Genomic DNA, 17,495 nt, shown 5'->3' with positions numbered 1-17,495 from the left:
CACACACACACACACACACACACACACACACACACACACACACAGTATTATGTTCCCTAATATGAAGGGTGAAATTATAGTTATTTAAACAAAGGTGGAGAACACAGATTGTCATCATTTGTAATTGTAATGGTCTTATCTGGAACTCAAATTCAAATGTTTGCTGAATAATTTGCTAATGATATTAAACAGCCCAAGCCAAACCTACTCAAGAAAAGTAGCCACAATGGATTCTGAACTGGCACTAACGACAGCTTGTGCAACTGACAATAATCCAAACACTCCACCTAATGTTTTTTTCACATTCGTAAGTTTGTGCATAAGAGTGAGTGAATGAGTCAGAGAGATAGACACAGAGTCTGTTTGTGTTAAACACATTCAGGAAGTCCCAAAAATGTGAGGGGGAAATCTCCCCGTATCATCTTCCTTCTATTGTATTATTCACCTACTCACCTATTCCCTGGCCTTGGTGGGAGGCTGCTGCATGAAACAATATTTGCATAGGGATGGAGTTTCAGCCCTGGCCCTGCTTACTACGCCTCCCAAAATATCTCCTCTCCCTCCCATTGGTCGTTCATGTATACATCGCTCTCTCTGTCCCTTTTTTTTAAAACATTTAATAGTGGAGCTGGACAGAGTAGAGATGAGGAAGAAGAGAAACGCCATCAGGAGATGGAGGTGCGTATGGGGGGGCATGGAGACCGGAGGAAGGGAGAGGAGATTACAAATAAAGAGAACAGCTCATACCTTACTGTGCGTTCACACCAAAAGCCAAGTGAACATTCTACCCGCGTGAATACACAAGTTTGAACGTGCAAACTTCAAAACACTCGCCAGAGTGTTTAAGAATATTAGAGGAGGGGCTCTCTCGTGAACAACGTTTCTTTCCACAAATTAATTCTCAAATCATGCCTGAGAAAGCCACCATTGCGAGTCTTTACTTGTTGTGAAAGAGTACCAGAGACGTCAGAGAACCCAACACTCTAGCAGCCTTTTCAAGAGACGGGTAATATCATAGAGCTGCAGGAGTCCGCAAATGCCAACAATTACTTTCTTCTCCATTTTGCAGGAATACTAAAAGCGGTGAATTGTAAAGCGGCAGTGAACTCAAAATTATAATTATCAAATGTATAATTTGGTGAACTAAAAGGTTCCTTCAGCCAGTTGTTCCACATGGGTCTAAAGACCATTACATTTTAGGAAAATTAATCATATAAATAATAAATCAGGTCAACATTTTACGGAGGTGAATATACCACTTGAATCGTGGAAGTGCTAAAGATTTTGTGGGTTCAAACCCACGCCTCATATAGCTAATGCATGCGAGCGTATGGGTCTGCAATATTTTTGATAATAAGTATTGAGTAAGTAAACTGTTGAAAAACAAGAACTTTGGGTACCTTAAGGTAATCCCTGGTTTTTTGATAACAGAGTGAGGTGTTTCACTATGGGAATCAACTAGGCGTGACCAACTACGGACGCTCCAATTGCACCACGTCTGTCCTTGACATACAGGTCGGACTGTGACACAGGGCCCCGCCCCCTGCACTTTTACAGTCGACCCACCCTCCTCAAATCATTCTATACCGGTTTCTTTCCGGGTAAATGCAAGGGAGGGAGGGACGTGTTGGTGAAACACCTCACTCTGTTATCAAAGAACCAGGGATTACGTTAAGTAACCTAAAGTTATTTTTCTAACTTCGCTCTGTGTTTCACTATGGGAGATATAGACCACTCCCGTATTGCATATGTCTCCCGAAGCCATGCAAATTCTGCCAGGCAGCAAATACCACTCTGAGTCTGATGAGATTGTCTCCAGCAAGGACTGAGAAACAGAAGGCCCTGAGACATCCAGCCTATAAAACCTAACAAAGGTGTGAGGCGTAGCCCAGCTTGCCGCAGCACAAATGTCACGCACTGATACTTCTCTGAATAAGGCCTATGAAGTAGCCATACCCCTTGTGGAGTGGGCCCTCAAGACATGGGGGGGCTGCAAGCCCCTACATCCATAAGCAAGAGATATAGCCTCTACAATCCAGTGTAGCCTCTGGCGGGTCAAAGGCTTGCCCCTATGGGGAGTGGCCCAGGACATGAACAGTTGATCCCCTTTCCTTCTACGCTTGGGAGAGAAGATCGCTGCGCAGGGGAAGGGGCCATGGTTCGCCCGCCAGGAGTTGTATTATTTCCGCCACCCAATGTTTGGATGGCCACCGCGGCGCTATCAGGATTAGCGACAGACTCTGTTCTCTCACCCTGGCTAGGGAGGGGGTGATTAGGCTGAAAGGGGGGAATGCATACAGCAACACGTTTGGCCAAGGATGGGCCAGCGCATCTACCCCGAGAGGAGCCTTCACGTCAGACAGTGAGAAAAACAGCGTGCACTGAGCGTTTTCCCTTGAGGCGAAGAGATCTACGGCTGCCAAGCCGTACCCCTGCCATATTTGTTCCACAACCTGTGGATGAAGAGTGCACTCCCTGTACAGGGGGTTCCCTCCGGACAGAAGATCTGCTCCTCTATTCAGGACGTCTGGTACACGTGTCGCCCGAAGGGACAGGAGCCTGGTGCTGTTCCACAAGATAATTTCTCGAGCTAACTCGTGTAGTTTCAGTGAGCGAGTGCCGCCCTGCCGGTTGATGTATGCCCCTACAGTGGAATTGTCTGTCTTTACCGAGACATGGCAGCCCCGGATAAATCGTAGGAAGTGTTTTAGAGCAAGGAACACTGCCCAAAGTTCCAGTAGGTCTATGTGAGGCTGAGCTAGAATGTGGCTCCAGGTGCCATTCACTGCTCTGCCTATCATTGTCGCACCCCACCCTGACAAGGACGCGTCCATTGTCACGGTTACCCTGGACGACACCACCCCCAGCGGGACGCCCGCTGTCAGAAACGTGTGCACCGACCACGGGCGGAGAGCAGTAACACACGCTGGTGTTGCTTTCCCCTTGCTTTTCAGGTGGCGACGGGGGCACAGACGCATTGCTGCAACCCAGCACTGAAAATCTCTCATCAGAAGCCCCAAATGTACTACTGATATCATCGAAGCCATAAGGCCAAGTAGGCGTAGGCATAATCTGAACGATACGGCCTCTCTCTGCCTGAAGAGGGAGAGACACTGCGTGAGAGACGTTAGTCTCCTCTCTGATAGTGTGACGCGATAAGAGAGAGAGAGTCTTTGTGGAGACCCAAATATTCCACACATTGCGTGGGGTTCACACGGCTCTTCCCAATTCATGCTGAATCCCAGAGTCCTCAGATGGTTTACCACCGTAGCAGAATCTCTGAGTACCTGTTCGCGTGATTTGGAACATTCAGATAATCGTCCAGATAAGAGAATATTCTGATGCCGCTGTTTCTTAGCGGTGACAGTGCTACCTCCACACACCTGCTGAACACTCTCGGGGCCAACGATAGCTCGTACGGGACTACTTGGTATTCGTAAGCCCTGTTCTGAAACGCGTACCGGAGAAATATCCGGTGTGCAGGATAGATGGCGATCTGAAAATATGCGTCTTAGAGATCGATCGTTACAAACCAATCCCCTGGACGGATTGAACGACAGAGCACTTTGTGTGTCAACATCCTGAACGTGTATTTGTGCAGGTGTCTGTTTAACACCGGGAGATCTTATATGGGGCGGAGGGACGAGCTCCCTCTCTTTAGAATGAGAAAATAACAGGAGTAAAAACCCTGTTGGGCTTGCTCGTTCGGGACAGCCCTGATCGCTTGTTTCGCAGCAGGGACGATATTTCGTCCTCTAGGATTCGTGCCAAATCCCAACTGGCCATAGAAACGAACACGCCGTTGAATCTGGGTGGTTTCATAGCAAATTGCAGTCTGTAACCCTGGAAACAGTAGACAGGATCCACAGGTGAACTGCGCATGCACGCCACTGTTCCACTCGAGTAGCGAGCGGGCCCATGTGATCACGCTTCAACGACGGCATCCTTGGGACCCGAGGGGAGAGGTCTGCTCTCACAGGAGGAGCGTGAGCTCCCCCTATGGGAATGCAGGGACCAACTGTGTGTCAACTGTTGCCCCTGTCTCAGTTCGCTCAGAACGTGAGGCGAGAGAGACTGAGAAAGGGCCCCTGGAGAACTTGAACATATCCAGTTCCCTGAACCATGAAACTTGGGGCTATGCTCTACCCTCCCAAGCTTTCTTTTCTTCATGGGAGGGGGAGAGAGAGAAGCTGGGAGTGCTAGGGTGCACGCTTCTTCTTCCCATCCCCGGGGTGGGGAGAGCGGTTCCTGGCTGCCGCAGCAGCGAAGGAGTGTTTGACCTCGGGTTCTCTGACCTAGGCTGTTGGTTGGCCTGTGGGTCAGCTGTGTGGGCTGGTCTGTAGGCTCTCTGAGGCCTGCTTCCCCCTTGTCTTCCCCTTGCTGCCGCTGCGGCGGCCGCAAAGCTGGACCTTGCTGGTTGGGGTGGGCGGGGAGCCTGTTCCCGGGTAAGGCAGAAGATCGAAGGCTACTCCTTCCCGTTTCCTGAGAGTGCTGGTCTCTCTCATTTTCTCCAACACTGGACCAAACAGAACCTTGGTTGGGTCCATCCATGACCTCAGCTTTCTGCGTGTCACTCAGACCGGAGTGATTAAGCCAAAACGCTCTCTCACCTGAGACCGCAAGTCCCTTAACTTGGCCACAGCCCTGAACTGCGCCCCTGGAGGAGCGTAGGACTAGGTCATTTACGATGCAAATTTTATCCTAGAGGGCAGGGTGACCCGGATTCTAGCTGACGACCCATTTCCTCTAGGATTTCAGCTTGATAAGCAGACAGCAGTGTCATGGCATTGAGTGAGCGTACGGACTGTGCCGCATATTAATACATCCCCCAGTGGTAAGCCATATTTATACACATTACAGTGGTAAGCCACTGAAGGCTCCACAGCTGGGGGTTCGGACAGCCCCAGCTCTCCCATCCCGTGGATCTCAAGCTTCGAGCAGCCCTTGGTTGGAAGCTTGCTCTTAAATGGGCTGGACCTGTAGCGGTTCATTTCCTTCATGCAGATGGGAACTGCTGGCAGGAGCTGCTTAGAGGGCGGTTGGGCTGGTGGGAGCCTCTTGCCATCGTACAGGTCTCTCTCTGCCCCTTCAGCATTTGGGGCCTCAGGCCAGTGAATGCCCGTTTGCACACCTCGTACAGGTTACTGTCCACTGGTTGCACAGCGTCAGAGGCGCTAGGGGATCTGGACTGCTGGACAGGAAAAGTGGAATCGTCTTCCTCTTCCTCCGTTCCATCCATGTCGAGGAGGTCGGAGTTGGCGTCGCCCTCTGCGTCCTCAGCGCCCGGTTCCGCATCGAGGAATTCCTTCTATAGCGGGGGCACGAGCGGGGATGCCGCCTCTATCATGTCCGCCCAGCTCGTTGGCTCTTGGGACTGATGGGTGCTCGTTGAGGCTTTAGCGATGGCACCCGCCAGGCAGGGGTCCTGGTTGGTAGCCACCGTCACTCTAAGCCTCCTTTCGAGAATTTCTCCGGCATCGATGCACAGTGAGCGCATGAATGCGGGTCTGCTAGCGAAGTTTGAGGGTGTTTAATGCCCATACACGCTATGCACATGGGGTGGGGGTCCCGGCCTGATATGGATGCTCCACATGACGCGGGGCACAGGCGGGATACAGCCTCGTTAGCCTTCGGCTCCAACCCTTTGGCAGGGGTGGTGGACGAAGACATAACGCAGAGTTCACTCGCCGTGATGCGTTAGTTAGACTCTAGGTGTTTTGGCTCAGCCAAAAAGCTAATGTTAACTGTTCAGCGGTAAGCTCGCCTTGACGCTTTAGCCGATAAGCTAACCAGCGACACCTGTAAGCAAATACAGGGTAACCAGAGAAGCTGCACGTCTTTACGTGGACACTGCCCGGAGAATATGGTGTAGTAATAGACAGCTTCTTACGAAGTACCTACTCAGCCGAACCAGGTTAAAAGCCTATGAATGCGTTAGACGACGGAATCCTTGACGGCACGTCAACTGTTAAGCAGTTAAAGCTAGCCTAGATGAGCTGAGGGAGCTTGAGTAGCTTTCTCACGGGAAGAAAGCAAGAATTATTTGAGCAGGGTGGGTCGACTGTAAAAGTGCAGGGGGCACAGGGCCCTGTGGCACTGTCCGACCTCTCTGTCAACGACAGATGAGGTGCAATTGGAGCTTCCGTAGTAGGTCACGCCTAGGCGATTCCCATAATGAAACACCGAGCGAAGTTGGAAAAATAACAGATACAACTGCACACCGTCATGTTATCAAAAATACCTATATTCATGTCCCGCAGTGGAAGTAACGTTGGCATTAAGCGCAGACTGCTATCAAGATATATTATCAATACATATAACCAATTATATTGTGGCGAGCAAGCCTATCGCCAAGAAGCTGAAGCGTCATTCAGAGGGAGAATTTGTTAAAGAGCGCCCTCATCAAGCTGCAGAATTGTCATCACCAGACAATGTAAAATTGTTCAAGATATTGAAAAGACCACTGAAGGACTCAGTGTTCTCACTGCAGAGAATTGTCCCGTTCTTCTCTCTTGGACAAAAAGGCAGAGCCACCAGTATAATCAGTATAATCTACTGAGTGATCATGAATATGAGTATGGCGATCTGGTTTACCATTTCAAAGCACGAGAGTTAAACCATTCACAGAGATGAATGGAAAACCTGTCAAGGAACTCAGCGAAAGCAAGTGGCTGCTTGATTTGGCTTTCATGTTGGACTTTACGAAGTACATGTCAAAGCTGACCGTCGAGCTCCAAGGTCCAAACCAGCACCTCAGCTCTCTGCTTTCAAACGTTAAATTGTTCAAAGCAAAATTAAAGCTGTTGCAAATGCAACAGGAAAAGGGTAACACAGTGCATTTCCCTACTCAGCAAGGACAAAAGCCTGCTATGACATCTGACATGCTGCTGAATGTGAAAAGGTTATTAAGGCATTTGGTGAGAGGCTTCAGGACGTGAAACGTAACGTTATGATGGAATTGGAGCTGTAAGTGGTGAACAGGGAGTAAGGAGGGGGCTGAGCACGCACCCCTGCGGTGCTCCATTACCGAGAGTCAATGTGGAGGAGGTGTTGGTGCCAATCGCACAGCCTGGGGTCTGCCCGTCACGAAGTTCAGAATCCAAGAATCCAAGCTTTGTAATGAGCTTGGAGGGCACGATGATGTTGAATGCCGAACTATAATCAATAAACAGTCTTCTCACATGTGTTCCTCTGGTCCAGGTGGAGAGGGCAGTGTGGAGGGACATGGCGTGATCTGTAGACCTGTTCGGCCCATAGGCAAACTGTAGTGGGTCCAGGGACTCAGGCAGGGGAGGGTATGTGATGTGGGTTTTGAGCTGCCGCTCGAATCACTTCAGAAACACAGATGTACGGGCGGTAGTCAGGGCTTTTGTTTTCTTGGGGATAGGGACAAGAATATCAATTGGTTGTGCACGCTCAACCAACCGTTTCTTCCTCAAACCGTTTCTTCCTCAAAGGTTATATTGTAAATATAAACTAAAAAGTGCTCAAAATAAGGATTTGTGTGCACAGATTTGCTAGTTGTGTGCTCGTTTAAAGTCATTTTTGCTCTTCATTTTCTTGCAGCGATAGCCGCCATAGTGACCCTTGTAAAGAGATTTCGTTTTAGATTGACGTCAGATGCCTCGCTGAAGAGCAGCAGTCCCAGCCATTGCACTAGAAGTGAGACGTTTGACCAATAAAAACCATGTTTATTAAAACCTATAGATTTGTATGGACCGCAAATTATATTAAAAATACCTACATTACCCTCCCCTGCACTAACAAACTTCTGAATATTATATTCCATTCCTGCCAAGTCAGTTCCACTAGACGCCACTCAATTCTACATACTACACCTTAAATAAACGGTCTAACAACACGTGGATGCTAGTTCCACCTTACGCCAATAACCGACAACTTTGACCAGCTTTAAAGAGTATTGTGACAACATAGAGATATAATAAAATCTCTGCCAGATGAATACGTGCCGCAACAGTTGTCTATAGATGCGCGTCGATTCATGTCAACAGTATCTGAATCCAAGACAGAAAATGTAGGCCACTTTTAGCCTTATACACCACAATGTTGGCTTACATATCCGTAAGGGAATTGCAAGCATGTGAGAAAAAAAGGTGAGATGGCATTCACTTTAGAGCTCAATTTCATGAGGCAAACAAATCACACCTGAGAGGTTGAATCCAGTGGTATTTTTAGACATTGGTCTAAAAATGTAGACATTGTTTCTTTAAGTAATATAGATGATATTTTTATTTCTATGTCGACTTTGCATTTGCTGTATGAGACAATTTCACTTTTAGATCGCTCCAGCCTAATTTCTCTGTTCAGGCCATCTCTTCCGATTGTTCATGGAATCTATCCTGCTGTCATTCACATCAGCTCCACCACAGGTGCATGAGTGCAACAATTGTCAATGTCAGAGAAAGATGGTGAGGCGGGAGTGTTTTTTTCAGATTGATCTTTTCTGCTCTCTTTCCAACTGTCAAATCTTGCCTTAAGCTGCCTCTACAGCCTGTTTGATTTGGTTATTAAGGTATGGCCACACTGAGCGCGTTACGCACGTTAGAGGCGTAGAAAAATCAGTATTTTTGCATAGGGAACCATTGGTTTAGCCGTGTAGATGCGTTACATGCGCTAAAGCAGCGCGTTAGGCGCGTTTTACACACCTAAATAACACGTCCTACGCACCTACGCACGGAATTCAAAGAATTTAAGTTTTTACGCTCCTACGCATGACGCTTAGCCGCGATAGTTAATCAGCGTTGAGCTTGACCCGACTTCATTGGCAGAGAGACGGAGGACAGACGCTCTGCAGCTGATATGGAGCGCCTGTAGTTGGTTTCCTGACGGGAGATCCTGGCACCAACCCGGGCTAGCAGGTCATCAAACATGGCCCAAGTCAACCGGAAATATCGCTGGAACCGGCCGTCATCCAGGCTGAGTTCCTGGAGGAGGTGGTGAAACTCACCCAGCTGTGAGCGCCTACGGAGAATGTCATGCACCCAAAGACGACGGCGAATGGTCTTCCTACACTCCTTGAACTCCCACAACAAATACAGTGCAGCGATGGTGGTGATCTCAGCCATGTTTGTGGAGCAAAAGAAAAGTAGTGGGGGAAAATAAGTTTTGGGCGGGCTCATCTAGCCGTGTAGGAGCGTAAGGCGCGTTAGGCGCATTGAACCATTTTTGTGACACAATGATCAAGCGGCAGGTTACGTGCATAATCCTACGTGCGTAACGCGTTCAGTGTGGCTGTACCTTTATAATGTAGGGCTGGCCCGAATGCAATTTTTCAGGCTTCGAATACTCGTTGGTTTTTCCGAGCAAATATTTGAATACTCGTTCCAGAAAAACACACCATCAAAAACAACATTAATAATCCCTATATACTCCCTGGAACCGATTTTGACAGTATCTGCATATTTTGTTGAAGATTGAATAGCTTTTGAACGTTAATTAGTAGGCCTAAGTAAGTTGGAGTTCCTTAGTTTCTCCCAGAGAAAGCGAACAGCTGTTGTTCCGTTCCAAATCAGCTGTCCTCTGCCATCCCAGCCCTTACGGGAGCTTTTCAATTCATCCTGGAATGTGCATCTTTTCAGGAAATTTGTACAATAAATCCATAACAAATACCAAATATTGATTGTCTTATGTGTCCATATTATATCAATTATATTGACCGGGTATTCCCAAGACGCTCACGCTCTGCAGCAAGCCAGTCACAGTTGATTGGCGCGGCGCTGTACAGCGAACGTTAACAAACAACTAAGCTAAGGTTAGCATTTCGCTAAGCATCACTTTTCCTCCCGAGATCCTGCTAATGTTGTGTTATAAAGTAAAGGGAAACAAGATATCTATTCTTCCTCCACCTCTCTCGCTTCTCTCCTTGGTATCGCTTATAGTTTGCCTCCCTCGCTCTGGTAACATCACGTACGTGGAAAAAAAAAAACGAAGCTCTGAATACTGATTTAAGCTTTGAATACTAATTTTCCGAACGAGTATTCGAATAATCCGGGCCAGCCCTATTATAATGCACATGATAAAAACAAAATGGTTGGACTGATAGGATTTGAATTGACTAGGAACAATGATTTGATTATTCAAATCTTACGTACAGTCGTACAGCCCTACGCTTCAGCTTGCCTATTTCTCAGAAGCAGAAGAATTGTGTGACAAAAAACTGGCCCATTCAGAAATGAGGAAAAGTATTCTATTGGAAAATTCCAAAACGGCGCGTCAGAGCACCTAGAGAACCCAGACACCTAGTGCTCGTTTTACACTTAACACAATTTCTAGCTACTAGAACAACGTTTCTGTTGCATAAGAACTAGGGATCGACCGATATATCGGTCGGCCGATATTATCGGCCGATATTCGCGTTTTTTACGTGTATCGGTATCGGCCGATATGCGGCCGATTTTCGCCGATATTTTTTTCGCCAATTTTTTTTTTTACTTGTTCTACCTCACCTGTTTTTACTATTTGTTAAATATAGTTTTTTATATTGAAGTTCAATAAATGTTCCTTTTTTTTAATTGAGACTTGTAACATTTGTTATCAGTGTAATTTTTATGATTGAGGGAGCAAAAAAAAAAAAAAAAAAAAAAAAAAAGTTGTATCGGCTCTAAATATCAGTATCGGCGTATCGGCTAAGGCTGATGAAAAAATATCGGTATCGTATCGGCCCTAAAAAATCCGTATCGGTCGATCCCTAATAAGAACCTTACGGGAAGGCGATGATAGAGTACTGAAGTGTGACGTCACGTTTCCATAGCAATCCATATTCGGTTTTACACAAACCAAATGAACAAGGGGTAATCCTATGCCACACGAACGTTTTATAAAAATTATTAACGTTTTTTTTGCGAATTGATTTGCGAGTTTGCTTTACCAAATATGTAATTAACATTGAAAATATATTGTCTTCAGATAAAAAAATTCAATAAAGTAACGTCGTCAAACTTTTCCTTTTAATACCCCAGGGGAATACATGAAAGCCTCGACATGTTTCGATTGGTAGTGAATTTCACCTCTTGAAATTGATTTATTTTCATTTTGAAAGAAACAACACATGGCAGCAATGGAAAACGCCATCTCTTGTTCGGTTGTTTAGAAAATCCGGTTGCCAGGACAACATGACGTTTTCACTTTAGTACTCTATTGTTCCTTCCAGGTATTGGTCAAACCCTCAGGCGTTACCAGGGAAACAAAGTTATGGCTCGGGAACGAATAATCAAAAATTCTGACCCATCCCTAATATCTTCTGTGTTCCAACATTTATTTTACTGTAATGATTAACGGTATTGGATCAAATAGTATCGGCAGCAATCTGTAGGAAAGATATAAATAAAAACAGCATCCTGATTGAAAACAAAACCCATCCCCAGCATTTAACACATACACACACGCCAAAAATACACACGTGCGTGCGTGCATGAATGTGTGCGTGCATGTATGTGTGTGTGCGTGCGTGCATGCGTGCGCGCGTGCATGTGTTGGTGTGTGGTCCCCCCCTTCCCTGTGTCCTAACCTGCGCTCCTCAGGTTGGGGTCCAGCTCTGGCATCTCCTTCACAGCCTCAGGACTCACACTGTAGATGGATGACCCCGCCTCGTTAGTGATGCTGTTGGAGAGAGATAGACACTGGATGAGAGAGACACACTGAGTGAGAGAAAGAGACACTGGGTGAGAGAGGCGGACACTGGGTGAGAGAGGGACACTGGGTGAGAGAGAGAGACACTGGGTGAGAGAGAGGGACAGTGGGTGAGCGAGAGAGAGACACTGGGTGAGAGAGAGGGACACTGGGTGAGAGAGAGGGACACTGGGGTGACAGAGAGAGACACTGGGTGTGAGGGAAAGACACTGGGTGAGAGAGATAGACACTGGGTGAGAGAGACACTGGGTGAGAGAGAGAGACACTAGGTGAAAGAGAGAGACTAGGTAAGATGGATAGACACTGGGTATGAGCATGACAGATGTAGATATTTGGATGTTAGGGCAGTACTAGACAGTATGTACAATTACAATTTACATAGAAAACAGTTGCATTAATCCAATGGTTGGATTATGTATGGCAGGGATGGGCAACTGGCGGCCCGCGGCCCGCGACCCGCATGCCCAATCAGCCCGCACATAATAAAAAAATAAAAATAAAAAATATATAAAAAAAATTATAATAATAATAATAATTGATCGAGTTACAGAAAACTCGTTCAAGAAAGATGAGAAGAATTCATAGAATTCAAAGGCAAACCCATGCGTCTAGTTTGCTTAGAAGCGATATCAGTCATTAAAGATATCCACTTAAGTCGCCACTACAACTACTACAACTGCTTGTTGGGTTTGAGTTCATCGAGTTGTTGCACTTAATGTTGGGCCACTGTTTTTCAGTTTTTTGACTTCATTGAATGATGATGTATGTGAGCCCTTTGCACTGACAAAAATACTGACCATTCATGTGGCTGTTTGAGCATGGAAAACATGAAATGAATGTATGTTGGTTCAATTAACATACCGTACATAGGTTATGATTCTGGACGATTTTTTAGGTAGTGGCCATCGCCAAAATGCACCAGAATACAGGAAATCATCTACCAAATTCAAAATTATGTAGCTTCTCTCAGCTCACGTTTAGTTGAAGTGTGCAGTCATGTGGCCCTCCGATGGTTATGATAAAAAATGTGGCCCTCTTTATCATGAAAATTGCCCATCCCTGATGTATGGTGAACATTAAGGGTACAGACATGTATCCATATTTCTTAAGGCAAGCTGTCTGGGAACTGCTTCAACAGAAACATAATGCATGGCGGGACACAGATTCATCAACAATAGGCAGTTTAGTTTGGTCCATGTGGCATGACTGCCATCTAGAGGCCTGTCCCATGTACAGCAACCAGTTAATACTCTGAATTTTTTACACACAATGCATATAAATATTATTCATAACAAATAACAGTAATCCAATTCAATCCAGTAACATATTGTATTATACTATAAATAATTTTGCGTTGAATTGGATTGCTTTAAAGCAATTAAAAAACAATTTTTGGGGATTGCTTATTAAAATAAGAAAAACAATTGTTTTTCTAATATTCATACTAGCCTTCACAGTACAGTTGAAAAGTTCAGGGTGCAGAATTCACGTAGTATGAATCTCTTACAGTTTGAAATGGCGACATTGGTGGGGAATTCTGCCATTGCCCATGCTAATGTATTCAGTTTAAACAGGCCGCTTAGCGTACCATGCCGTGGAGAAGTGGATGATGTAAATCGAGGCCAATGATACCCTGATAAGAAACACAACTGAGTCTTCATGTCACCCCATTATTCTGCTCCCCCATTTCACCGTGACAGATACATGGACACACAGATGGGGGATGGAGGGGAGATCTGTGAGGAGCGATGTTGGGTCAGTTTCCTCAGGGCAGACCCATATGAATCGGGGTCACTGCCTGGGTGGATTGACACAAATGCTGACAAAGACAAATTATGTTGCAAACATTCTTCTGACAACATTAGGTTCCATTTTGTTAACTGGTAGATTATGCTCTAGTCTGTACACAAACATACACACTAACACACCTTGCAGTGTAACCTCTGATAATAAGGACCAGCGGAGGCTTTCTGAAGAGATTCTTATCTAAAATAACTTGAGCTTCTTCAAACCTCTCCCCCCCTCCCTCTCCGGACCAACCATCAACTGTACTGACAACTGACATATCGAGACCCTCCTAACAAGCCCTGTCATGTGACCTTCAGAGAGGTCGGGGCAGCGCACACAAATACACTTCCTTACAAACTCCAAGACACACACAGACTATTGTTTCTCTTTAATCAAATTATATAGAGGGGCTGGTCACACAGAACACATTTCTAAAAAGGCAAACACCATTATGTTACCTTTGGTACAAGCACTCCTCTGCTGAGCTCCTTTCCCATGATGCTCTTTGCCTTTTTCTGGGGTTTTCTAACCAGGCATAAAAGTCGCGTAACTTTGGCTGCAGAGCAAAAGTCTAAAATTACAAGAACCCGATTTTGGCAGGGAAGGGATAACAGTTAATTGACAATTAAAGGCCTTGTAAATGCTTGGCCTCTTTTCGCCTCCATTTCAGTGTGAAAGGAGAATCCCCTCGCCACAGGCTCTCCGAACTCTCCCTCAAAGCACTCTGGGAGATGCAGTTGTTAAGTGTCCACGTTTGTTGACCATGCTGTGTTATCAGCCCCTATGAATGTATATCAACTCAGACAAAGAAGACTGATGAAACAGACTCGCAGAGTAAACTACCAAATCTTAGTCCGAGTAGCACAACGGTAAAACAAACAAGACTAAGTTTGCAGAGGATACAAACCAGAGAGGGATACAGACAGACAGATTGAATGAGAAAGGCCACAAGCCCCTATCATGAGTGAATTAATGAGGCTGGCCACCGGAGCAGCTGGGTAAGAGAACTGTCATGGATACAGCTCAGAGCCCTCGTCACCATAGTGTCCGAGCTGTCGCAATTGCGAACGCATCACCCTGGCAGCAAACAGAAGGTTGTCTGTTGCCTTGCGCTTTGGCCTAAGAGGTTGAATGTGAGCACAACCACACACACTCAGTAACCCAATGTCAATGGCTGCCTCTCAGTGGAGAACAGTGACTTGGTGCCTTCAGGGATGTCGTTTACTTATTCTTGCTGTCCCTCACTCCCCCCCCCCACACACACACACACACACACACACACACACACACACACACACACACACACACACACACACACACACACACACACACACACACACACACACACACACACACACACACACACACACACACACACGCCTGTCTTGGAGCGCTGTCCACTCCCATCCAGGGGCAAAGTCAGAAGCGGGATCCCCATCTGACCCTTTATTTGAGTAGACCTCTTCAAGACAAACCCCATGGCCTAAGGCACAGACTACCCCTCACTGTCACTGGAGGAGATGGATACACATTGATACTTCATAATACGACTTACACAAATAATACAGCTATTATCGTATAATCATTGAGAATATTGCTGTTATAATACAGTTGCAAGCTTAATTAAAGGAGTTCATCATATCATCCAGAGATAGAAGCTGATATCATATCCATAGTAAACCAATCAGGGGAAAAGACGGAAAGGGTTGACAGGGCTGAGCCAATCACATGTCCACTAAAAGTCTAATTTGTAAATAAATCAATTAACCCAACCTTGAGAAAAAATTTAAACAGCCAAGTGGTGCCAATTTACACTTTGAATGAGTGTTGTTACAAGCACAATTATGATGTCCAAAAATGTTTGCTTGGATGTCCATGCTTTTATATTGTCATTTCACAGTACCATAGTTCAATCCAAGAGAATAATAAAACATATGGAAATTGTTGACTTAACAAAAACCCATTCTTTCTAAATGGTTCAAGACCAATTGAACATGCCAATTGCAAAACATTGTTCAAGTGTTTGACATTATTTAGGCCGTATTACCCCAAACACATGTTTGTGTGTGAGAGAGAGACCTATAGAAAGACAGACAGACAGAAAGAGAGGGAGAGAGCCTAGACCCGCTGTCGTGGCAACACAAACAGCTTGGGTCTATTGTTCAGTCAGCTGCAAAACCTGACCTCAGGGCTCCAAATTTAGGCTTGAACTCCATGCATACATACACACACGTCTTGTCTGAAGACGATGACATTTTTCACAGAGGAAAGCGTCCAAATGGCAGGTGTCAAGGGCCGTCAGTCTCTAGCTTAATGCTAGGAGGCACACACACACACACACACACACACACACACACACACACACACACACACACACACACACACACACACACACACACACACACACACACACACACACACACACACACACACACACGTCTGAAAAGAGCAAGGCCTCACAGTGATTTATGTCAGTCTGGTGGCTGTGCAGGCCTGCGATTCCCTCCCTGTGTGTTACACACAGAAAGACGCACAAAGACAAACAAGAACAAACACATAAAACTGGAAAGAGAAAGGGTGATACACTGGTCACTAGGAGACCAATGTGTGTGTGAGTTCACCACCCGCAAATGACCAATGGGCTCAAGATCATTCACTCTACCCTACTCTAAATCAAACTCTCTCTTTCGCCATTTCCTACACACAATTGTAAGCAATGAGAGAGGAGAAGAGCTGCCTGACATAATTTCATGTCTCCCTTCAACTGCCCATCAGATACTACTCAATGCAATAGTGCACGTGTCTGTGTGTCAATGTGTGTGCAACGACCCGGTACAGTTTTCACCACGTACGTACTTTCCCTCTGCCTTTCCTCTCATTCCTCTACCACCTACCCCATGATTGATAAGTGAGATCCTACTTGCCATTCACAGGTAGCTGTGCCCACCTAGCCACATTACTCCATTTATCTAGACCCCCCCTCTCCATGTGAGCCTCATCCCTCGCCTCACTCGGCCATCCAGGGGCAAAAAGGACAATATGCTTCAGCCTCCAACCAATGGTGTCTCTTGTGTAATGAAGACACTAAGGGTTTGACCGAAGCCTGCAGGATGCCTCTGTCCAAAACTGTCATTGAGTCAGACATATAACCTTCCTGTTCTGTAATTAACACAGTGGTCATATTGAGCCTAGAGAAGAATATTACCACTACCACAACTGCTTATCCCCTTCCACAAAAAACTTTATGCAGGCGAGAGAATATGCTTAAGCCATCCTTTAAGTTAGAAAGGTTTTTCATATATATTTTCAATACTGCAAAAAGTTGTATTCCTTGTTTCAGCATTAAGATTACTAAATTCAGTGTTAACTTGAGGAAGTCAATGCTACAATAGAATGCAAAAAAATAAATAATAATAATTGAACAGCACATTCAACTCATTTAAATGAATTATGGATGTGTGTGTTTTTTATAGATATGGATATCTATTGTAAATGTATTTTAAGGGCAACTGTCTGCTCTATATTTAAATACAAGGGAGAACTGCTCCACAGCATGATCACATCGCAGTCTTTACAATGAAGATAACCCATTTGCCCATATAAATATGTTTACTTTCTTAGATCAAGCTTATGATTAATCCAACCCAATGCTGCAGCCGACACCTTCATCCATCCTAGTCCATGTCAGCCTCCAAACTTGACTGAGAGCTCAGCCTTCTGGATCCTCTTGGACATGACTACTTCTGCCACTGGAGGTTAATCATTGATGCCGCCTCGAAGCAACATGTCTGGAAATAGGACATGACAAAAGATAGAAGCAGACCACTGCGCTAGATGGTAATAATGATCTCATGTGACCAGAGGCAACCCGGGAAGGTAAGACAGACTCCCTGGTCAATGACAGCGCTGGTGTCTGACTTTGTGTGTGTGTGTGTGTGTGTGTGTGTGTGTGTGTGTGTGTGTGTGTGTGTGTGTGTGTGTGTGTGTGTGTGTGTGTGTGTGTGTGTGTGTGTGTGTGTGTGTGTGTGTGTGTGTGTGTGTGTGTGTGTGTGTGTGTG

The 17,495-nt window shown here is 45.7% G+C and overlaps 1 protein-coding gene and 1 pseudogene across 1 annotated transcript in view; both read right to left on the bottom strand.

Annotated features, from left to right (window-relative positions):
• srbd1 (S1 RNA binding domain 1) overlaps positions 1–17,495 on the bottom strand; it is a 117,841-nt gene that overhangs the window by 57,576 nt on the left and 42,770 nt on the right. Inside the window, exon 15 of the mRNA XM_056610247.1 lies at positions 11,528–11,619. Within this exon, the coding sequence (XP_056466222.1) occupies positions 11,528–11,619 (92 nt within the window). The remainder of the gene's footprint in view (positions 1–11,527; positions 11,620–17,495) is intronic.
• On the bottom strand, positions 1,543–4,049 carry LOC130405217 (uncharacterized; annotated as a pseudogene).

Source organism: Gadus chalcogrammus, chromosome 15, assembly GCF_026213295.1.
Source record: "Gadus chalcogrammus isolate NIFS_2021 chromosome 15, NIFS_Gcha_1.0, whole genome shotgun sequence".
Lineage (NCBI taxonomy): Eukaryota > Metazoa > Chordata > Actinopteri > Gadiformes > Gadidae > Gadus > Gadus chalcogrammus.
Note: the sequence above shows the minus strand (reverse complement) of the source record. Positions and strands in the feature narration are given on the sequence as shown.